Source organism: Ctenopharyngodon idella, chromosome 18 (assembly GCF_019924925.1).
Source record: "Ctenopharyngodon idella isolate HZGC_01 chromosome 18, HZGC01, whole genome shotgun sequence".
Classification (NCBI taxonomy): domain Eukaryota; kingdom Metazoa; phylum Chordata; class Actinopteri; order Cypriniformes; family Xenocyprididae; genus Ctenopharyngodon; species Ctenopharyngodon idella.
Window position 1 is genome coordinate 9,694,997 of NC_067237.1, and position 24,400 is coordinate 9,719,396.

At 36.2% G+C, this 24,400-nt stretch overlaps 1 protein-coding gene across 2 annotated transcripts in view; it reads left to right on the forward strand.

Moving 5' to 3' along the window:
- Positions 1 to 24,400, forward strand: part of kiaa1549lb (KIAA1549-like b) — a 120,322-nt gene that overhangs the window by 37,963 nt on the left and 57,959 nt on the right. For both annotated transcript variants that reach the window (XM_051871010.1, XM_051871009.1), the window contains exons 3-12: positions 1,649 to 2,146; positions 3,236 to 3,351; positions 5,962 to 6,181; positions 9,710 to 9,843; positions 10,023 to 10,191; positions 13,097 to 13,156; positions 13,903 to 14,054; positions 16,794 to 16,965; positions 18,866 to 19,029; positions 19,229 to 19,264. In XM_051871010.1, the coding sequence (XP_051726970.1) occupies positions 1,649 to 2,146; positions 3,236 to 3,351; positions 5,962 to 6,181; positions 9,710 to 9,843; positions 10,023 to 10,191; positions 13,097 to 13,156; positions 13,903 to 14,054; positions 16,794 to 16,965; positions 18,866 to 19,029; positions 19,229 to 19,264 (1,721 nt within the window). The remainder of the gene's footprint in view (positions 1 to 1,648; positions 2,147 to 3,235; positions 3,352 to 5,961; positions 6,182 to 9,709; positions 9,844 to 10,022; positions 10,192 to 13,096; positions 13,157 to 13,902; positions 14,055 to 16,793; positions 16,966 to 18,865; positions 19,030 to 19,228; positions 19,265 to 24,400) is intronic.

Sequence of the window (24,400 nt, forward strand, 5' to 3'; positions counted from 1 at the left end):
CCTGACTCTTGGAATCAAACCAAAGAAATGGTCCGTGTCAATGTAAAATCAAGACATGAAAGTACGCATCCTTCAGGTCTGTCACCACAAACCAACCTGGTTGGTGAACATGTCAAAATGCGCTTCTTTTAAAAGTTTGCTCTTTTAGGGAAATCTGCTCTTTTCTCTGGAACACAGCATTTAATATCTTATACATCTGGTCAAGCTACAGTATGACACATCCTTCTTCCAGCAGTTTACTTCAGTGTTCTGAAGCAATTGCATGTTTTCTGCAGGTGTTTGACCTGAAGCATTCATTCTCAACCTGATGCACATTCTTGATGCATTCGCTGTACATTATTTATTTAGTGACCAAAACAAAGCTACCTGGAAATGCACTTAGAGAAAAAACTAATGGCAAAGCTGATCAGTTTGTTGATAAAATCTCTTGTATTCTTGGTAGATACAACTGCTGGCTCAAATGTTCAAATTGGACAGGCTGCCAAGACCACAGAGAGAAAGAGGGGTCATTGAACACTCAGGACATTTATACTGCTTTTTATATCAAATCCCAGATCAGAGACGGCTCACTTTATGCTAGTGACTAGGCACTTTGATCAGACTGAGTAACTCTCTTCAAAATACCTCACAGAAGAGTTACGTAATGTCTCTTATTTCAGTAGATGGAAGAGAGGTAGACAGAGCTAGAATTCCATGACATCATTGATGTAGGCTATATATTGTTAAATTTAGTTGAAAATGAGCAATGTTTTACATGTTTGCTCATTTATTTTAAGATGACCATGACTTTGACTGACTGTAAATGCAGCATTAGGTATTCTGAAGTGATACTGAACACTTTGAAAAAAAGTCCCGTGAAGCCGTAGTTTACAGTGATTTTAAAACTGCTAGGTGCTCTGCTCTGTATTGTGCCTAACAACACCCCTAATCTCTTCTAAAATCACTGTAAACCACAAATTCTTGTGGTTTATTGCTTTATTTCAGTGACGTTTCAAACATATTAATCATATGAAATCAATATTATATGCAAGTAGTCCATACAAATAATGCTTATGTTTTAGATGCTGTCAATACATTAAATACATTTCAGTGTCTATGTTAAACGTATGAAAATGTAAACTACTTTCAGGAGCGGTCAATGATGCCATTTGGAATAATTTTTTGAAAGAAGTCTTTTTTGCTTACCAAGACTGCATATACAGTATTTGATTGAAAATACAGTAAAAACAGCAATGCTTTAAAATATTGTTACAATTAACTGTTTTCTATTTTAATATATTTTGAAATGTAATGGCCAGTGATGGCAAAGCTGAATTTTCAGCAGCCATTACTCCAGTCTTCAGTGTCACATGATCTTTTTTCATCATTCTAAAATGCTGATTTGGTGCTCAGCCTTGTTAGCGTAAAATATTTCTTTCAAAAACATAAAAAAAAAAAAATATATATTTCAAATTTTGACTGGTAGTGTTTGTTGTTAAAACCATATATTACAAAATACAGTACCTACAATTACAAATGATTATTAAATTAACATGCTTATTACATTTTATACACTTCGTAACATCATCAGCATAATCATCACTTCACATTCACCATCTTCATTGCTCTCTACAGTCATCTTCTCACCTTAAATGTTTTGTTGTTTCAGAGTCTGAGTGGATATCTGATCTGGTGGAACCTGTGGCCACATCCAGAGTTGGGGACCCTCACAATAAAGCCAGTGATTCTAGTAGATACCCAACTGAGCAGAAAAACACAGCTCCACCCAGTAGACCTTCAGCTACAGCTGTGGACACACAACAAGAACGGCCAGATATTACAACTACTTTCATATCTCAACCTACAACATTTACCAGCAATACTGTTAGCACAACCATCATCCCCTTTACAACAACTACAGATCAGATTAGCACTACCAAATCATTGGCTGCTAAACGACACCCTAAAACACCTAGGACCACTATTAGAACTACAACTACCCTCCCAGAATCTCCAAAGACAACACCTAGAATCCTCTCTGCCACCACTTCACAGAGTGCTAAGTTGGACCCTTCAAGAAGCACTTTAGGTCCTCCAAGAGCTGCTGCTGCTACTGAGGACACACTGCTGAGATGTAACATCACGGACAAGATGTGGATAAAAACAGGTGTGATTGCTCAGAAGTCACTGAAAAAAGAAAACACTTTGATAACACTTCAATGGTCCACTTTAGACATTATACTAACTATAAGTGACTTCACAACTACGTCAACTAGCAGTCATTAAAATATTAGTAGACTGTCTGTATAATATCTGCTAAAGCTTTATTTTAATGGTCCCCCAACAGACTTTCTACTGACTATAAGTAACTTTGCAACTACATGTCAACTCATTCTATTTACTTGAACCCTAACACCTAACCCTAACTTAACAGTCTACTACAGTTACTAATACTCTATGCTAATACTCTAATAAGAGTTGACGTAGTTTCAAAGTTACCTATAGTTAGTAGAATATATAAAGTGGACAATTGAAATAAAGTGTAACCTTTTTTTTTTGGTACAGCTTTTTGTCAGATAATGATGAATAATGAATACTTATCATGGCAGTTCGTGTAGGAGCTTCTGAATTACAATGTTGTAGTACTTGAGAATCAACTCGAAAAGCATATTTCCATGGTTTTGGTCTTGTTATGGATTCGAGAGCATGGCGACTCTGTCTTGACTTGGATTTGACCCTCTTCTGGTCTCAGTCTTGACTTGGATGAGATTTTCTTGACTACAACACTGCTGTAAATTTCAGTAAGCACTGCAAATAGATGTATGTAAGTGCCTTACAAAATTACATTACAAAAATTTACCATGGTAACCATAGTTCCACCAAAATATTACTTCTGTGGAACTGGAGGTGATTGGAATCCACCATAACTGTTTTCAAAGTGCCTGATAGTTAGAGTACAGTATATGCCCTGACAGATTGAAATCAACTCAAGTAATTTGCTAGTCTCATCCCTTTCCCTCTCTTCAATTGCCTTAGTTGATAAATACAATTAAAAAAAAAAAAAAAAAAAAATTATATATATATATATATCTTACTGATACTGTTTTTTTTTTGTTGTGAAAACTAGACTACCATGGTACATTTTTTTGTAAAGTTCCTTTGCTGATTAAATGGTTTCAGTTGATTAGAATAGAAACATAAAACTTATATACTTCAAAGCAAAAACAATAACTCTTTGTGTTTCTGTCTATGACAGTGTTGTCTGTACAGTTACGAAGAAGTCGTCTAGACAGTATTTTGAAGCAGAATCTCCCTCGAGGGTTTACTCAAGCTCTGAAGAAGGCCTTAAACGACAGCACGGTTCAGGCTAAGGTTTGCAATTCATAAATTTTTAACACAATCATCATTTACAGTTTGTTCAGCATCAAATATGCACCAATACAAATGACATTCTGCTTTAAGCAATGTTTGCTGTCTTGCTATAACTTACACCTAGTCTCGCATAGCCAGACCTTCAGACCGATGGCAGAAGGTCTGGACTTCTATCGCAGCTTTCATTGGCCAAGGACCGCCCAAGAGGACATTTGACTGACATGTAACGCAACCAATCAGTTTGTTTTGTTCCACGTCATGTTTAGGGGCGTGAAAATGTAAAGTCGATGTCCCTGCAATCACAGACCTGCGTGCATCTATAAATTATTAATTCAAGAATGTTGTGCAAGTTTACTGCAACAATGGAGCCAAACTTCACATACTTTTAAAAATCCAGCGTTTAGTTGATCCAGGTAAGCACTTGTAAACAGGACCACGTTCTTCTTCCACGAGGGGGGTTAGTGTAACGGCATTTGTTTCCAGGCGGACCGTTAAAGAATGCGACACACGCGTCTCCTGGACATCCTGTATAATTCAACCAACCAGATGACGACTGGAATGTTTCCAGATAAGTGTGCCATATGCATCAGACGTTCAGCTGAGACTAATTTCCACCAGACCTAGCCACTGAATTGAACCACTCCCCGAATTCCTTCAATCACACATCCCTCTGAAACCTAGACTAAAGGAGTTTTAATATAATTGCAAGGTAAATTTTTGAGCCATTCACCATAAGCTGTTAATGCCATGCTAGTGATAACTATGGAACTGTAGGAAAATGATGTTGTGACACTGATTGGCTGATAGGGAAAGACACATGATAAACTGGGTGGAAACCGAAATGGAATACAGCTACTAGTTAGCTCTCAGTTATTACTTATCACTATACAGTTTCTAAACTTTTTTCTGCCTGTCTGTCCCAACTTGTTAAAGATTAAGGCTTTGATGTCAATGCAGTGCTCATGTTGGAAACAATACAGGGAAAACTGAAGACTGAAGTTTGAGGCCCATCAAAGTGTTGATTGAAGGAGCTACAGGGGTTAGGATTTAGATTTTTTTTTTTTTTTTTTTTTTTTTTTTTTTTACAAACAGAACACCTCTGTGTATTTTAGATTCTGCTTTCACTCAGAAGCTAAATAAAACACTGTTTCTCAAAACAGACTGATATTGGTTTGCTACCAGCACTATAACCATGCTAGATCAGGCTGATTTATGTTTGTTTACCATTGGTTGGTAAAGCTGTTCAACCAGTATGATTTTTCTAGTGAAGCTGGGTTTTCTTGCAGATTAAGCTAGTTAAGACTAGTTGGGACACCTGCACACAAAGCACAGCATGTTGTCCATTATTTTGTCTTTATATGCGTTTCTGTTGTCCATGTTTGAATCTTTTATTTTAATCAAAGAGTTCTATAAAAGCTTCTTAAACTGTGCATTAGAACTAAGCATTAGATTTTCCATTCTCCATAACAGTTGCTCGGCTTGCACACAATAAAATATATGGCAGTGTAGTTATGGCATGCTAACTATCCGAACTTGACTGACCTTTTTTTAATTGAACTAGAGAAATAAATAAATAAATAATTAACCAACTCTTCTATAAAACAGTGAATAAAAAAAGTGAATAAACTAGGAATTAATTGCATTTGCTAATAGAAGTGTTTATTTGCAGGTACTGTCTTTGATTAACTTGATTTGCTAATAGAAGTGTTAAAAGCATAAAAGCATAAAGTCCAATTCACCATACCCTAAAACAGTCCAATCCTAGTGTGCTGATAAGTCCCAATGTGAGTGTCCACCAGTCTATATACAATCCAAGAATAGTGTAATCCAAAAGTTTGCAGTTGATTCTGGAAAGGTAAGTCCACAGGTTGTAAACTCCACAATCCAGGTAAGTTGTGACTGACTGTTTGTTTGTTATGCTGCTCTCTTATACATGTTTCCTGTCATGTGACTGGTTACGTAACAGGCCAACCATGCATTCCTTAAAGACATACACACACTTTAAATGGTAAAAGGAATAAAATGGACTAAAAAACATGTAAACTAGGGCTGTCAAAATTAACATGTTAATAAGCCACGCTGCTTTCTCCTTCTTTCCAAAGCACTTGTGCTCCCGTGGCGTCTGTCGTTGCTATGCAACCATGAACTGCACTCTCCACGATGACAAGGAAGTTGCAGCAAATGATATTGGTTTCTAGCCCTTGCATTAGCTCTACTACTAGTTATATTTATGGAGATGAGAAATAAAAACCTGCCCTGTACAGCTATGATCAGCTGTTTGGCTGAGCTTTCGATGTTTTGTTATGGAAAAAAAATAAAAATTTAAAAAATGTGTGATTAAGTTGCGATTAATCACAAGTTAACTCATGACAATCATGCGATTAATCATGATTAAATATTTTAATCGATTGACAGCCCTAATGTAAACCCATTAAAACTCTATTGTACATAAAATCATAGAAATAAATAGAGCAGTAAAACATGTTTCTTATGTGACAGATCTACATTGAACATTTATGAATTGAAACAGGCAATGTATAAAACTTTTTAAATTAGCACCAAACTACTGAATGCACCTTTAATATCAGGGTTTCTTGTAAATTTCTCCAGATTGAGAGCATCTCCAGTGTGCCTAATGTGACAGTCGGTTACTATGTGATCAGTGGAGAGATGGTGTACACTGCTGCAGTTGTGGTGGAGGCTCTTAGCGTCTATGGTATTGAGAGATTGATGGTGGACATCCGGCAGTTTGTGCCACTGGTGCAGGCGATTCCCATCCCAGCAGTCCCTTGGAGACCCAGCCCTACCATCTCATTGATGCTGAAGACAGGTCAGGCTTACAGCTCAATCTCTGTCACCACACTAATGTGTCACGCTGCCACACATATAATTTTCCATATCCATTTAATACAGTCATTGACATCTATTAGGTGAGACCTAATACTATTTGTCCTACACAGGTTGGATGTCATTTAAATCAAGCTTAAAGGTGCAGAGTGTAAATTTTAGGAGAATCTATTGACAGAAAAACAATATAAAATACATAACTATGTTCTCAGTGGTGTATAAAGACCTTACATAATGAACCGTTGTGTTTTTATTACTTTAGAACGAGCTGTTTCTATCTACATACACTGCGGGTCCCCTTACATATTAACCCTCTGGGGTCTGAGGGGGTTTTGGGGCCCTAGAGAAGTTTTGACATGCCCTGACATTTGTGCTTTTTTCAGTTGCTTAGAAACATATTTATAAAAATGTCATTACACTGTATTCAGCACTACTAGGCTACCATAATATGTGAGCAACGTGTATGTACATGTTTGTATTTTTGAGAGAATAACGTTTATGCATGGTTATTGAAAAAAACAAAAATATTAAGTCACTGAAATAAGGCCACAAAACACATACTGAATGTGTGTCTACAAGACTTCTGAGTATTGGATGTTGTAGCCAAGAGTTTTTGCTTCAAAATGATGTGAAAATCATCCTGCCTACTCATTCACAAAAAAAAAAAAAAATAGATTGATTAAAATTTTATAAGACACTTTTTGTTTAGAAAGACAGTATGCGTGGAGGCGTGAATAATCCTGAATAATTCTGTCATTCACACCTGAGGAGACATGTGAGGACAAAGTAGTTTATTTTGTATTTTTTTAGAATATAGTTAACAATATAAATGAGAGTCAAAGGCACATTTTGAGTACATAGTTATACCTGGAAATAAATTCATCACTTAAAGGATTAGTTCACTTTCAAATGAAAATTACCCCAAGCTTTACTCACCCTCAAGCCATCCTATGTGTATATGACTTTCTTCTTTTTGATGAACACAATCTGAGAATTATTAATAAATATCCTGACACAGCCAAGCTTTATAATGGCAGTGAATAGGGGTCACGAGTATGAGCTGAAGAAAGTGCTTCCATCCACTTCCATCCATCATAAACGTGTAATCCACACTTCTCTAGGGAGTTAATAAAGGCCTTCTGAAGCGATGTGTTTGTGTAAAAAAAAAATATCCATATTTAACAAGTTATGAAGTCAAATATCTAGCTTCCACCAGACTGCATTCCGTATTCAAGTTACGAAGAAAGTGTAAACTGGCGTCGTGTCAGTTATACTTTTTCTGTAAGTTGAATAGGGAAGACGTAGGGCGTAGCGTAAGCTTTTTGAACTGCAAGAGTTTTACACTTTTTTCGTACGTTGAATCTAGCGGAAACTAGATATTTTACATCATAACTTGTTACATCAAAGATTTGAGTTAATTTTAAGAATCCAATTTTAATGGTCTAATGCAATTAATCTTATTGTAAAGTGTTACTGATATAATATACAATTAGATGTTTAAATAGTATTGTCCCTACAGCAGATTCACAGCTGTGCTGATGTTCAGTACAACACTTTTAAAAGTAATCCATTGCAATATTGTGTTACTCCCTAAAAAAGTAAATAATTGCATTACTTAGTTACGTTTTATGGAAAGTAATATTATGTTACTTTCTCTCACCTGGGCTGGGCTTGGTTAATAAAGACATTGGTTGATAAAGTGAGATTAAGGTAACACTTCATTTTAGGGTCTTTTAACTAGTTGCTTATTAGCATGCATATTAATAGAATATAGCCAATATTTATTAGTACTTACTAAGCACATATTTATGCCTTATTCTGCATGACCTTATTCTACATTCTTAATCCTACTCAATACCTAAACTTAACAACTACCTTACTAACTATTAACTATTAAGCAGTAAATTAGGAGTTTATTGAGGGAAAAGTCATAGTTAATAGTTTATATGTGTTCCCTATACTAAAGTGTTACCGAGATTGAATACATAAAGTATATTTGTGTTATTGAACATATTGAAAATTGTGGGTTTGCGTAACATTCTAAGTTTGCATTTCACTGTTTTTATTCATTTTGAGGAATCTATTTTTGTGCAACATGCTCACATTAGTCTAGAACAGGGGTGCCCAATCCTGTTCCTGGAGATAATCCTTCCTGCAAAGTTCAGCGCCAACCCTGATCAAACTCAACTGAACCAGCTAACTAAGATTTTCAGGAGCCCTTGATAATTACAGACAGGTGTGTTGGATCAGGGTTGGATCTGAACTCTGCAGCTAGGTAGATCTCCAGGAACAGGATTGGGCACCCCTGGTCTAGAACTACAATAACCATCATGTTTACACATCGCACACACAACACCTCTACAATTTACTCCCGATTTCTCTCACAAGAGGTGTCAGTCAATAAATGGAAGAACAAAGTAACTTGCGTTACTTATTTGAAAAAGTAACACAGATATTTTGTTATAAATTTTCAAGTAATGTGTCACTTTATTAGTTACTTGAAAAAAATATTCTGATTATGTAACTCATGTTACTTGTAATAATGTCATGATCCCTGCCTGTGCTCCTCTGGTCTTGTGAGGACTTTTATGTTATCTCCTGTTCTGTGCCATGTTTTGTCGTCATTTGTGGTGTTTCTAGTTTATTAGCTCTCAGATTGTTCCCCGGTGTGTCTCCCATCCAAGTACTAACCAGGGCTGCTTTTCCCAAAAGCATTGTGAGCCCAAGTTGATTGTGGAAACTATTGCCACCAATGTTCTCTACGATCAACTTAGCTCACGATGCTATTGAGAAATGCAGCCCAGGCCCGACACTGCTTAGCTTAGATCAGGCGTGCTTAGGGTGGTATGGCTATAAGCAGTCTCAGGCCTGGTTAGGCTGAATCCCAAATGGCACCTTAAACCCTCACGGTCTTCCTCTGAGTCTGCACTTTCATGACGTAATGCCGCTTTGACTGCCAGGTAAAGTCCTCTGCATAGCTTGCAAATTTGCGGGCTCAGCTGAAGTGCGCATTGAGGGCGCATAGCAGCCATAAAGGGGGTGCTCGTGAGCACCCTTCTGAAACCTAAAATTATGAATGGGACACCCTACGGTCTCGTGGACTTAACAGACACGCTCACGTGGCAGCCATTGTAAGTCCACAAGATGGAACGTGCATAGAAGTGTGCCATTTGGTATTCAGCCTTCGTATTTGGATGGGAGACACACCTGGGAACAATCAAAGAACTAATCAACAAGAAAAACTACAAAGGACTACACAACATAGCACAGAACAGGAAATAACATAAAAGTCCACACAAGACCAAGGGAACACAGGCTGGCATCATGATAAATATGTTACCCCTAACACTTCACACGATATTGCTTAATTACATTTTTAATGAATCAGAAATGAATCAAGCATTTAGCAATGCCATGATAAAATATAATACTTTTAAGAATATATACCGAGTATATTCTGCATGTTTCAGCATGGTGACTTCTCTGTGCATGTCTTTATGTTTGTGTATAGTTCTTAGGTTTGTAGGTCCAGGAGATGACCTCAGGTCCTGCAGATTTACTCAGATGATGGAACGGAGACTGGAGAATGCTTTTGCTGAGGCCGAGGCCATAGTGATGAACTCTCACAGCGGCCTCACTGTACAGGTGGGAAGGCCTTAACTTTCAAATACCTTTAATAACCTCTAAAACTATAACTTTTGCATGCCAATTGAGGTTTGTAGGACTCTATACAGTAGGTTTGCATCTTTTGGGAAAAAGTTTAAAATGCTTTTTCATTTTCTTTCATAAATTTTTTTTTGTTTCCATCTTCTCTTTTCTCACAGATTTTGAGCACATCTCAGTCTTTGGGTTCTCCTGCAATATCTCTGATATATGTGGTGCATAATGGCAGTGTCTCTCTCAATGGCACAACAGCCAGTAACCTCCTCAGCCACCTGACCGCTGAGCTTGTCGGCTACTTCCTGTTTTACCCTCCACTGATCACTGCTGAGCGTAAGTGCTGCAAAGTTCAGCTATTTTTTTTTGTCTTATGGATTATATGTAAACATCTTTTATGTAAAATATCTTACTCAGGACAGTAACATGCATTTTATATGATCTCTCTTATTTTGTTAAAATTTTGCACATTTTCACATATTCTGCAAGTGGTTCACATACTTTTTCTTGCAACTGTAATTAATATTTATAAATCTAAACTGTCACATATTAATTAAAAAAAAACAAAAAACAAATAAACAACTAAACAGCATTAATGCTAAAAAAAAGTTTTTCAGGACATGATTATCTAAACATGATAGAGGCATGATAACATTGTAATCTCTCTTCAGAGAGATTAAGCATTTTCCGTTTGTAGTCTTCACAGGTTCATGCATACATGGGCCAGGGCACAGCACGCACATCAAAGCCAATTATAAGGAAAAATAATTAACAGTAGGGAATCCCAGATACACTTGTGTGTGTGTCAGTGTGGAAAGAACACGGTTCCACTAGCAACTGTAATGTGATGGTGAGAATATCACACACTTCACTGTCACACTTTTGCTAATGCTGACTGTGAGGTTGCTTGCTTTCTCCTAGCTGTCAATTCTCTTGTCTGCTTTGTCTTTGCTTTGTTGAAGTTTTTATTGAACTTTTCAGAAAGCAAAAATCCATTTATTTACATAACCGTGCCCTAACTAGGATTGGGTATTGGTAACTATCTCATACAATACACACTGAGGTACATGCAACAATATATTGTGCCATTGATACATTGTGATTGCAAATTGCAAAAATTGTACATTGAGGGCTACAACAGCTTGTCCCTGGGCCAGTACCCTTAAAGGGGAAACTCTAAACCTTATGTACACCTAAAAGGTTCATATTATATCTTAGAGTTGTAATATTTCACCTTAAGGTACTATTTTGTGTACTAATTTTGTGTACTTTTGAGGGCACTGCCCCAGTGACAAACTGTTGTACCCCTAAAGATAAAATTTTTGCACGTTTGTTCCAATGTCTTAACTCTGAATGCACCCAAAATCTTGTACTGTCATAGTAGGTATTGTGCAGCGGAGCCAATATCTGTCTCTGTAACAATCTCAAAATCATTTTGTATCTATATCTGTATTCGGATAAATCTGGAAGTGGTCAGGTTTTCATTTAACAAATCAAATTTAATAATATGCCTTGTATAGCTCATAAAATATATATATATTTTTTATTATAATTATAAAATATATTGAAATATATTCTAATTAAAGCAATAATATGAATTGTTAAATAAATGGGGATTTTATTTATTTATTTATTTCCAGAGACACTTTGTGTACAGAGTTATGTCAGGACAACCACAACCTCAAATACGAGAACTCCAGCTGATTAGAGCTGATTAGAGAAAATGGAAATTGAAAGAAAATATTATGGGCCAGATTTACTAAACAGGGCAAATTAGCATGAGGGCGCAATTCCAAAAAAACACTGATGGGAGGGGAAAGTTCTTGATCTACTGATGACGCACAAATTAAAGAACACAAATGCAGCCAGATCATTTCCATAATGACCACGCAATCTACTAAGAGCAGTGCAAATTGGCGTCTGGTTTAAGACATGCTTTTTTGGGGGGGCGGTAAATAATGGCACAAATGCCAGTAAATTGACTAGCGCAAACCTTAGTAAATCACCTTGGATGATTCATTTAAATACTTTCCCTCCCCAAAAGTTTGCGTTTGAAAGGGAAATTCCTACAAATTCATATGGAATAAGGTCAAAATAAGTGTTTGAAAATTGCAAAAACAACTTTTGCTCTGCATTCCAATGAAAATCTGAATAAATTATAAAGAATGCATGCTGTGCCATCTTAGCAAGAGTAAGAAAGATAAAGATTTATTGTACAAGGTTTAAAACATTTAAATAAACATTATCCCCCAGTTTCACAGACAAGGCTTGAGCTAGTCCTAGACTAAAATGCATGTTTGAGCTGTTTTAACTGAAAGAAACTTGGACTGACATATCTTAAAATATGTCAGTGCCATTGTTTTGTCTCAAGAAGATCACCAGTAATGTTTTGTTCTAGTGTACGTTTATAAAAGCTACTTAAATGTCCTAATTGAACTAAGGCCTAATCCTGATTTAGGCTAAGCCCTGTCTGTGAAACCGGGCCATTAAGTAGTAGAAAATGTGTTTGATGTAGTATCTTAGTTGATGTCAAAGCTCTGATTTCTGAGAGACTCACAACAGCAACGTAGCAATTTGATTTTTGATCGCGTTGTTAGCCTGTCATTTAATTCATAAAGTTTACACTCATTTACTTCACACACTCATTATTTCGTAGTGATTTTATAGGTTTATAATATCGTGCTATGCTATCCCCTGGCTCACTTTTTATCCAGCAAACACAAGTCTGCAGATTATTTTTTCTATTATTCGATAGAGTTCTTTATTCATTTTGAAGCCAATATCCGTGCCTTTCCAAATAAGGTATTCTGCTTCGGGCACATCCCTAACTCATGTACTACTTTTTGCATACTATACTGTGTAAACATTGTAAACATTTTGCATGTAAACATTAAACACTGGTCAAAACACTTAGGCTGTTGTTCCTCAGATGAGACCTTAGAAGACCTTAGTGGAGTGATTCAACAGCTGTTGGAATTTTACAGGCTGCTTAGTGATTCTGCCTTAAAGACAGGATGTCAGCCAGAGCCTTTAATCACACTGCCAGTATGCAATTGAGTAAAGGTTTCATTTGGGGAATGCGGCTAGACTCTCTGTACTGTCTGTTGGAGAGTAGATGTGCTCAGCTAAGTCCCAGGATCAAAGCAATGTCTTTGGAAACAAGCTTTCTTATCTATTCTTCCTCTATACAACAGTTTCTCTTGCTTTCTTTCTCTTCCCTCTCACTATCTTTCCTCTGCAGCTCTGGAATATCATAACCTCAACACATCAGTAGCAACCAGGCCATTTTGGATAATCACAGGTAAACATCTTATTGATGAATGTTCATAGAATTTCTATAGTTCCTTCATTATGAAAGATTATTTTCACTCCCATTCTCATTATATGGAGTGATGTTGTGTAAATTGATATTGGTTTTGTGGTTTTTACTCTGTATTTGTTTGCTTTAATATCATATATATGCTAGAATACTCTTAAAAGCTCACAAAATAAACTGTTAGAACGTGGGAAACATCTGGGAAACTTTTTGTTGTTACAAAGATTTTTGCATAACATGCAAAACAAATTAAACCATTTGCTCCAGTGAGTTTGTATAATACGTATAATAATATGCTGCCATGCTATGGCAAGATTAGATAATTTATATTTATTTCTATTTTATGTAAACACATCAAACCATTATCAGTTAATCTAAATTTGAGAGTACTGAATAATGCTTGTATTCATGAACTGATAAGGGACACACAGCGGTTGATCCTGCTTTGAATTTGTTTGGAACCATTTTCATTGGCAGAGCAAAAACAAACAAAATGACAAAGTAAAATTTGGTCCTTTTTTTTTGTCATTTTCGTCATCGGTTTTGTCATCGTTTTGGTCATAATTTTCGTCATTTTGTCAAACAAGTACAGCATAATTGAGAAGTAACTATTGTGAGCAAGATGCTTACAGCAGTGGTTCAGAAGCAGCTAGGACCTTGAGGGCCAGAGATGAGAAGCTCTGCAGCAAGACTCTTTCATTTAATGTCTCTCCCTCTCCATATCTCTCCAGTGATTCAGGATGTGGAAAACTCCTCTCTGGAAGGACAGTACCAGAGCTTTGCCAGTCTCATGGAGGAGCGGTTGGCTGAGCTCTTCATGGTGGCCCATCAGCAAGGCATTCGCTTTAAACGGGCAACAACAGTGGGCAGTTACACTGTCCAGGTACAACCTAATGGAACTTCCAAGTGCTAATTTATTAAGCAAATTTATTGTGAACAAATAAAGAATTATTTGAAAAAATTAGTAATTTTAGAAGAAATATTCACATATCCCAAGTAAGAAATGGCCATGGTTTGGCCCAACAACAGTATAGTTATTTCTTACTTGAATCTGTTTTAGCTGTAGATGTGGAGATATCATAGTTTGTCATTTGGAAATAGGCCAAACTATGATACTTCCATATGTATGTACTTCAAATGAAAGTAGTTTTGAGACCTACAATGTATGCTGAAATTATTGTCATTTACAAAGAGTGCTGTTGTTACAACCTACCCATCTACTGGGGTAAGTTGTGACGCTAAAAGAAAACATGGACATTTTAAATTTTTAGTGCATGAATTTACTGTGGTAATCAAATTTCCTTTTCCTTTTATTAATTTTTAGTATGCCATTCCCCCATCACCACCTCTATTAAAGGAACAATATGTAATATTTCTATATTTCTACCCCCAGAGTGAGTTTTTTTAAGGTGACCATTATTTTAGAACGTTTGCACTTATTGTGTCCATGGCGACGCATCATGCTTGTCACGTAACACACCGCAGCCACAATAACACTGTATGACAGATGTATTGCTATTATTTTGTATTTCCTTTTTTATTTAAAATATTCACAAACTTGCTTACCATGTCATCAACTATCTGATATTCCGATTCTCAAATATGTGTTTGTTTTGTCATTTAAAAACCTTTATAAATTATCTTTATCTGGATCTATAATGCAAGATTATAAAGAACAACTGGTAACACTTTACAATAAGGTCTCATTATTAATGGTTAATGCATTAACTAAGGTTGAGCAATAGCTACATTTATTAAAGAAGGTATAATTTTTTTGTTAATGTTAGCTAAGGAATACAACTGATCATTATTAGTTTTATCTCAGGTCGATTGAATAAGTTCTTTTGATTTTAGTAATGTTATTAAACATTAACTAAGAAATTAACATTAACTAAGATTAATAAATGCTTTATAAGTATTTTTCATTGTCAGTTTGGTAATAATGAATTAACATGTTAACTAATGAAGCTGTATGTCTCTAAGTTTTACTGAACAATAACAAATAATCAGAACATTTTCAATCATTAGGGGATGTTGTAGTCCAGATTAAAATATAAAAATTTGAAAATAAATCAACATTTGAAAATAAATAGCCTATTAAGTCTTTAAGTATTAAGTATTTGGTGCTGTGATGAATAACATTGCGAATACAAAAAACTTGAATGGCTGTTTGAAGCATTTTAAAAAACGTTCAGTAGCTCAGCTGCTTTGTTTCCGGGTTTCCGGGGTAACCGCTGCACTTCTGCTGTTCCATCAGTGCCCTCTGCTGTCAGAAAGTGAACGTGCACTTTCATTCAGCGCGTCTCCTTCACTCGTTTCGCCATGTGCTTCTCCTGCACGTTGGGCTTCTTTACATCTGAGTGTGCGTGTTGTGCATTTTATACGGTTGACGGGGAAAGTATTCTTAAAATGCATTAAAAAAATTTGAATAATTCGTAATAAATAATTATTTACGGTATTTTGAAGTGCCCACGATAACAATATCGTGCATATTCATTATCGTATTACCGCATATGGGCACGTCTACTCAGTGTGTTAATAAATGCTTTATTAAAACGTATTCCTACTGTATTTCATGATTTATTTCGGTACTTATAAAACATTTAGTAGTTGTCAGTTAACTATTTTTGTGAGCTCATCTAAAGTGAGGACTATTTATGCCTTGTAAAGAGTGATACAGAACATAGAAATATTTATTTCAAGATGCAAGATATGAAACTGTACAAAGTAACTGGTTTGATTATGACTATGATTTGATTTGACTATTTACTAATGCTTAACTAATAATTGATAGCATGCAGTTATTATAAAGTGTTACCCTTTTTTTTTTTTCTTTTGGTAACATGTAGTTGTCATTAAACAATCATTAACATGATCACAAATTATAAACCAAAATGGATATTATATTATTTTCTTACCTCTTTTTTTTTTTTCTTGCTACTTTTTTTTTTTTTTTTTTTTTTTATCATGCAATATTTATCCTCAATATATTTTCACACAAAAGCTACTATTGTACATCTTCTACTGTTACCTGAGGAGGGATTCATGTATGATAGTGATTTCACCCCTGCTGCTCATTTCTAATTCATTAATCTTACGGGCTGCATCTGAAATCGCATCCTTCCTTACTATATAGTAGGCGAAAATAAGTATGTGACAAGAGAAGTATGTCCAAATTCACAGTACTCATAAGAGAGTAGGAAAAATGTACCCGGATGACCTACTACTTCTGGTGAGATTCTAAAGTGTGCATTCGACACTTTACTGTCCCATGAGGCCATGAGAGAAGAGTTGTGAATGGCAGTGAAGCGACGCAACTAACAGTGGTCAGTCACATCATAATGACAGCATGGCGAATGTAGTTCTTTTACATACGTTTACGTTTACATTTCCAGATTACATTCATACTACACACACACATTTTTTTAGCAGTCATTAAGTAATTACTTATTCAAAATATGTATCTACTCTAGAGAGTATGCGATTTCGGACGCAGCCACGGTGTTACAAAACCCCCAGTCTCCCCCCTGTAGATTGTTTGATGGAAAAGGTTTAACATTCAGGTTTACCACATAAAACTGTGTCTACAGAAAGTGATGAAGCTGTGTTTCATTGCATTCAGATGGTTAGTATCAGGCGTGTACATGGGCCAAAAAACCCAGCTGAGATGACCTACTATGCCCAGCAAAACGAGACCCCACTGCTTGGCACATCTGCAGCCAAGCTTCTGAACACAGTGGACTCACAGACCATGGCGCTCACACTGGGATACTTTGTCCAACTGCAGGCTGAAGGTCAATATTATGTTCACTTCAAGTTTAACTAGAATTACATATATTTTAATTATAGAAATGTTACAATATGCAAAATTAGTTAAATTAGTTACAAAAATATGGATATGTAACTAAGGATACTTTATTTCCAACTGAGACATGGAAAAATGTTATCTTTTTTTTTTTTTTTGTGATAATCAACATTGATACATATGCTGTAAATTGAATCAAACCCAGAACATTTCTTTAAAGAATCATGAAATGTTTTACAGAACACAATTTCCTGTGTTGACATATTTCCTATTGAAACAGGAAGTTGTGGAATATTTAAGGTCTCATTCTTTTTTTTTAATAGAAAATAATCTTTCAATGACATCACGGTCCATCTAAAACTGGATTTTCCACTTGCTTTTACTAGTTAGTGTGAGGCCAGTGGTCAAGATTTCGCATGACCCTGTCAAAACCTGGCTGCAAATACCTCCTCCTTCTCCTTCTCCTTCTCCTTTAACAGTCATTCAAAAATGAGCAAAGTTGCAACATTTTACAACTTTGCATCAACCAAACAAATGCAAATAACTTAAAAATTATGCCTTTCAATTTACTGTAACTTTGAATGGCTATGATTACTTATTTCATACCCAGAAATAAAAAAAAAATAAATAAAAAAATCCATCAGTAGCAGTACTGGTATTGGTGATATTGTCTTTCATTTATAGTACTTAGTAAAAAGATGCCTTTAAACAAATATTTAAAATATACTGCCTTTATACTGCCTCTATATATACTGTTGTTTCTATATTAATTTGAAGTTTCGATTGCATATTACAATATAAAAAAATATTTTGCAAATTTTATTGTTAGGTGCGATTAATCGTGATTACAGAAAAAATGTGCAAATATATATACATATATATATATATTATATATATATATATATATATATATATATATATATATACATTTTTTTTTTTTTCTTTGATTGACAGTAGTAGTAGTTTAAATGCACACTGCTGCAAAGCAAGTATGGACTTGCTACTGCCAATAGATACAAAGATGTATGAATAGGCATACATACATCTCATAGCAGATCTAGACAGGTGGAGCTGGGGGAGGTGGACTATTTCAGAGGAACTCTGATTGCATGCTGCAGGACCAGCTTACAATGAACAGTTAATCTGAATATTTAAATGATGAACAAGCAATCTCATTGCCTGCAGAATCAGCAAAGGGACCTATCAGCTTGTGGCATGCATTAAATTATGTGATTGCTAGCAGACTGCATATAAATGGCATGCCATTTAAAGCCCATGCCATCTAATGTTTCATGTCTAAAATAGATATTTTGGCTGCATCCAAAATTGCATACTTTCCTACTCTAAAGTAGGCAAAAAATCAGTAAAAAAGTAGGCAAAACTACTCGGATGACCCACTACTTCCGGTGAGATTCTGAAGTGTGCATAAGATGGACACTTTACCATCCCATGAGGCCACGGGAGATGGCCGTAAAGTGACACAAATGACATTGGTAGGCCACGTGATGACAAAATGGCTGATGTAGTACATCCGAATTACATACTACCCACATTTATACTATATATAACGTCCTTTTTTAGCGGTCGCAAAGTAATTACTTATTTAAAATAAGTACCTACTCAAGAGAGTGTGCGATTTTGAAGGCAGCCATATTTGCTAAAGGTTATTTTCATCAGCTTTACAGAATAGCATATAGAGACATCAAAGCTAATAAACATGGACTAAAAGTCACAAAACTCAAAATATTGCTTTCATTTGCAATTCTTTAAGCCAACTATGTACTGTATGATCCACTGAAAGAAGAAAAAGAATGAGTACTGAAATGTTGCAAATGTAATCAATAACAAAATTATTGTTGTGCAAACTAAATATTTTTTCCACTATGCAGCCGTGGTGAAGAATCCACCCAACAACCTGTGGATCATTGCAGCGGTGCTAGCACCCATCGGTGTGGTGACCCTCATCATCATTATCATCACCATGGTGCTCTGTCATAAAAACAAGAGTGATTTCAAAAGCGATCCAATTGGCAACTTCAACCCTCGAGTCAAGGTACGGAAGTGACTGGACAAATATCCTAGTTATAACTCATTATGGTATTTTGTACACTCAGCATATTTTAGTGGCTTCATCAACAGTTTTCCTCAAATGCTTACATGCTTTGCTTGCCTCTGGGAATACATCCCGAGAGAGCGTATGAGAGAGAGCTAGAAATGATTGATGACTCTTGATGCTGTTTTCTTTCATTTAGACTGCTTACTGGAGAGACGTGGGTTATTACCCTCAGGTAGTTATTCAGCTCTTCAATCATCTCACCTGCTGCTCTGGATCCTGATGTGCACACAATGTTAAGGATGATGTGTAGTGTAGATAGGTCTCAGGGAGAAATACTAATAATCTTGCACAATTAAAGGGTTAGTTCTCACACACACACACACACACACACACACACACAAAGTTAATTTCTGTCATCATTTACTCACCCAGATTTCGTTCCAAACACATAAAACTATTGGCCCTATTTTAACAATCTAAGCGCATGGTCTAAAGTGCACAGCGCAAGTGCACTTAGGGCGTGTCCGTATCCACTTGCTAGTTTAACAATGGGAAAAATGGTCGGCGCGCCGGGCGCATGGTCTAAAAGGGTTGTCCCTATTCTCGTAATAAGTAATGGGTGTGTTTTGGGCATAACGTGCAATAAACCAATCAGAGTCTTATCTTCCATTTCCTTTAAAAGCCAGTTGCGCTCACGCCATGGCGGATTTGCTATTTACATGACAGAATTTGCAAGGCGAAAAACTGAACGCATCTCTAGGGAGGAAACGTATCTGCTCGTGCGCGGGGTTAAAGTGTGCGAGCTGACCATCTACGGGAAAATCCGGATTCCACCAAAGCATTTTTATCTTTATGCACACAATAATAATTTTTTACATTGTAAAACTTTTATTTTTAATATTTGGCATGTTTGTGTCCTTCTGCGCGTCCCTGTGTGTGTACTAAGCAGAGTGTACGCGCATTGTGCACCCGCATATAGGCGCATATTACTAGCGGGCTCTTTAAATAACAAAACAAATATTGACTTTAGACCAGGTTTCAGTTGGTCAATGGCGCAGTCTATTTCAGTTGCCTCAAAATAGTAACGCGCCATCAATGCGCCTGAACACACCTAATTTTCAGACCAGTACGCCCATGGGCGCAAATGCATTTGCTATTTAAACAATGTGGCGCAGGACGTGAAAATGATAACTGCGTCGGGCTGAAACTAGCAAAAAACACTTGCGTCGCGCCTGCCGCCGCGTTGCGCTGGGTGTATGATAGGGCCCTAAATTTCTGTTTAGAAAAGTGTCCTGGCTGCTTTTTCCATAAAATGAACATAAATGAAGACGGGGGATGTCGAGCTTCAAAATGAACACTTCAAGCTTTCATTATATGTTAAACAGCAGCCTTGACATGAAAATCATACGGATTTGGAATGACATGATGGGACAAGATAAATGAATTGCACTGAATTTTTTGAGTGAATCATTCCTTTAAAATCACTCACATACAATTTTGGATTACATAAATATGAAGATTATGTTGAATTATGTGTATCTTAATGTATGTGTGTGTACATGTGTGTATTGTGTGTGTTCCTTTGCGTGCTTGGATGCCTAAACAAGCTGAATATTTTAGGAATAAGGTCAGAAATTCTCTGATGATTTAGTTGAAAGTAGGCTAGAGGGACTATGGAAGGGACAAAAACCTCTTTGTTATAAAAATGCATTTAATACATCAATTCTGCAAAACCATAAAGCATGTATCCTCCTCACTAAAAGAAATGCAGACAGCAACTCTCTTTTAAACATGCCATCTTATTTATTAGGTATAATGATCTGACCTGCTTTTCCCAATATACACCCTCTGGCCTAGTTTATCATTCACTATTACTGACAAACTACTGCCTGAATTTTGCTTGACCATTATAGAATGCAACCTTGCCTTCAGTTATCCAGCATCTGAGGATTTGCTATTTGCAAAATCATATGCAGTGTAGTGTTACAATGCGGTGGTTGCAGTGCACAAAGACACAGAAGATATAAATAACAGTCTTTATTAAATTTAAACACTTAGTAGAACACTAGAATAAACATAAACAAGAACAGACAAGGAGTGACTAAAACACAGGAGTATATACACAATACCAACAAAAAATAAATAAATAAAAATAATAATAATAAAAATATAGATATGGAACAGGTGAGCATAATCAATAAATCAAAGAGTAACCATAGTGACAAACTAGGAAGTAATGAGTAACCAAGAAAACTAAACAGAGTGGGGAAACTATAGAAAACAGAGCGGAATATTAGTCTACGTTCACACTGTCAGTCCAAATCCGATTATTTGTGTATCCAATTAGAATCTGATCTAAAATCATGTCCACATTGTGTATCGCAACTGTTCAGGTCCGAATTTGTGTCCATGCCACTCCGGAATATCTGCATTGGTAGCAATGATGTAGGCATATGCCAAAAAGAACAACAACAACTGCAACATAGAGGGGTTTGCAATACAGATGTCGTCTTATTTACAACATGACAATGTGCAGCCACCGCGCTGGACTACGGAGTCTTCTGGGTTTCTGCAGCGACTTTCAGCATGTTTCCTATAACAACGTTTTGACGTTTATGTAACCCCTCACCCAGGTCCTACTCGCCCTGCTCTGCGCGGGCCTCGAACCTGGGTCTCTGACTTGGGAGTCAGACGCTCTAACAAGGAGGCTAAAGGCTGCAACCTCTAGCATCAGTCGCTAGAGCATCTCTTGAGATCAAAGGAGTGAGGTTTACTTGCACAGCAACTACTAGCTGGCTGCCGTTACACTCACCCCCCTAAACCTCACTCCAATCCGGGTCATGGCACCAATGTAGCCCCTCCAGTTCGCACCTGCCTGCTCCAAGCGGCAGCTCCAAGGCTGCAACCTCTAGCGTCAGTTGCTAGAGCATCCTAGCTGGCCTCTGTTATATTTACGTTTTACGTGGTGTGAGAAAGTCACATAAACCACACAAAATCCGATCAGAGCAGTCAGACCAAAACAGATATCTGGAAATGCAATTTGAATAGGATTAAAACACATATGAATGTAGCTTGAAACGGATTTGTAAAAGTTTTATTTATTATTATTATTATTTATTTTTATTTTTTTTTTGCCGTTCACACTTGCTAAGTTGGATTTTGTCTGACAGTCTGAACATAGCCTTTGAATATATTTGCAAGGCCACACAGCCATTCTTCACAATGGTTTCCCGGAGAGCAGTGCCAGGCCAGCGGTTTCAGGATGGGTTTTGGGTTTAGGTCAAAGGCAAGTTATTGGCCTTATGACACTTTTTAGACCATCACCTCATTGTGACATTTGTTTTTACGTTAATATTTAATTGCTATTTTAAAACAAACTTAACTGAGATATTACTTGCTTTGTTTATGGTCATCTCTTTTTGCTTTTTGTTCTGTCTTTTAACTGGATTATCTAAATGCTCTATCCCCAGTGTATTTATGTTTCTGTTATTACAAATTATTTGACAAATAGTTTTACTTATATTTGGGATTGTCTCCAGCTAGTTGTGCACAAGAAAACGTTAAACTGCTTAAAATCAGTGATATTAAAGTGTATTAAAATATTAAGATAGAAATTTTAGCACAAAATGCAATTAAAATTCAGCAAGGTTAAAATAGCAGCTGAGAAACAAATAAGCTTCAAAAACATCAACATTTAGGTGAGTGGTTAACAAGTAAAGACTTAAAGAGGTGGTTCAGTGTTTTTTTTCTACGCTTGATTGTGTTTATGGGGTGCAGTTTAACATGTCTTAATGCTTCATTTTTAAAAAGACGCCATATTTTTCATATATTTTACCTTTATTTTACACCACTGTTTCCCTTCTCCTAAAAACGTTCTGTTGAGTTCCTGGTTCTATGAAGCCCCTCCCTCAGAAATACGCAATGGGCTCAGATTGGTTAGCTGGCCATGTATTGTGATTCGCTGTCCGGAATACGTTGTCACGATTCACGTTGTCACGTAGATTCACAGACAGCTAAATTAGCATTATAATTGTCAGGAACAGAATTAAACTTAAATTTTAAACATTGTTCCCGAACTCCAGCATCCCTAGGAAGAAGACTTGTACGCGACATGGCCTCGCCCACTTTGTTGCGTTTCCGGGGGCAGTGTTTATGTTAATCGCAGGGTTTATGATGTCACCAACCCGGGAAGAAACTCGTTGTAGTCCAAACCGGTCGTTTTTGTAGGCATTAAACTGCCATAACTTTAAAAGACAATATCTCCGTGTGCATTGAACTTTCAGCGCTGTAACTTTGCAGATACTGTTTATGCTCAAGCAGCAACACTGCACACTAACTAAAGTTAAAAAAGTGAAATCACAATGAACCACCCCTTTAACCAAACTTCCACGGTAAACTTCCATCCTCAGTCTGGAAACTACTGTGACACAATAACGCTGTGGCTGGATAATGTCTTGTAAGAACAGCTTACAGAAACAGTGCTTAAGATAAATTAATAAGATGGCATTGTGACAGTATTATTACACATTGTTGCCATATTGTAATATAACAATGCGCAGAACTGAGAACTAGCCTTATATAGCCTTAATATATTAATATATTAAGGTGATATTTCTACATTGCATGATCCTAAAGAATGAAAAATCAGAGTCTAAATTAAACTTGTCAGTCAGAACTTATGGATATAAATAACGGCTTATGCATTCATGTGACAGCATCCTCTATTTCTAATTATAAATTCATTCATTCAAATTGCCTTCAGGCTACTTAATTAATTAGAATTTGAGTAAAGTCTCATCTTCAAGCCCATCCATTGCCAAATCTGTTTACCTTCATTAGATTTAAGGATTATATTAACATGTGAACTCATGAACTTTCCTTGGTATAATCTAATGCAGTCAGATTGTTTGACAAAACATTTTTTATTTACAGTTTTATACTCAGTGATGGCTTTTATATGGGTGAGAACAACATTTAGTAGAAAAAGCATTTTATTCTTCATCTGTTGACAGATATCATAATGCCATAAGAAAATGGGCAGTAAAACAGGAAAGGGAAAAATCTATTTATATTTAGTATATCTTAGTTTGTATTCAGTGATAAGACTGTATTCATTGCACTTGAAACAATGAACATTCACTGGATCCTCATACATTCTCATTTTAATAGAGCAGTCATATTCCTGACAGCACATACACTTTATATAGATGCCTGAAATATATAGTCAAAACATTTGTTCAAAGCAATTATTTCAAAGTAAAACAAAATCATTGATTTTGTAACAAAAGAAAACACTTTTCATCTGCCTTAAATGGGTGATATTTTATCAAAAACCCCATTATGCACTGTAAAAAGTGGTAACCTGCCA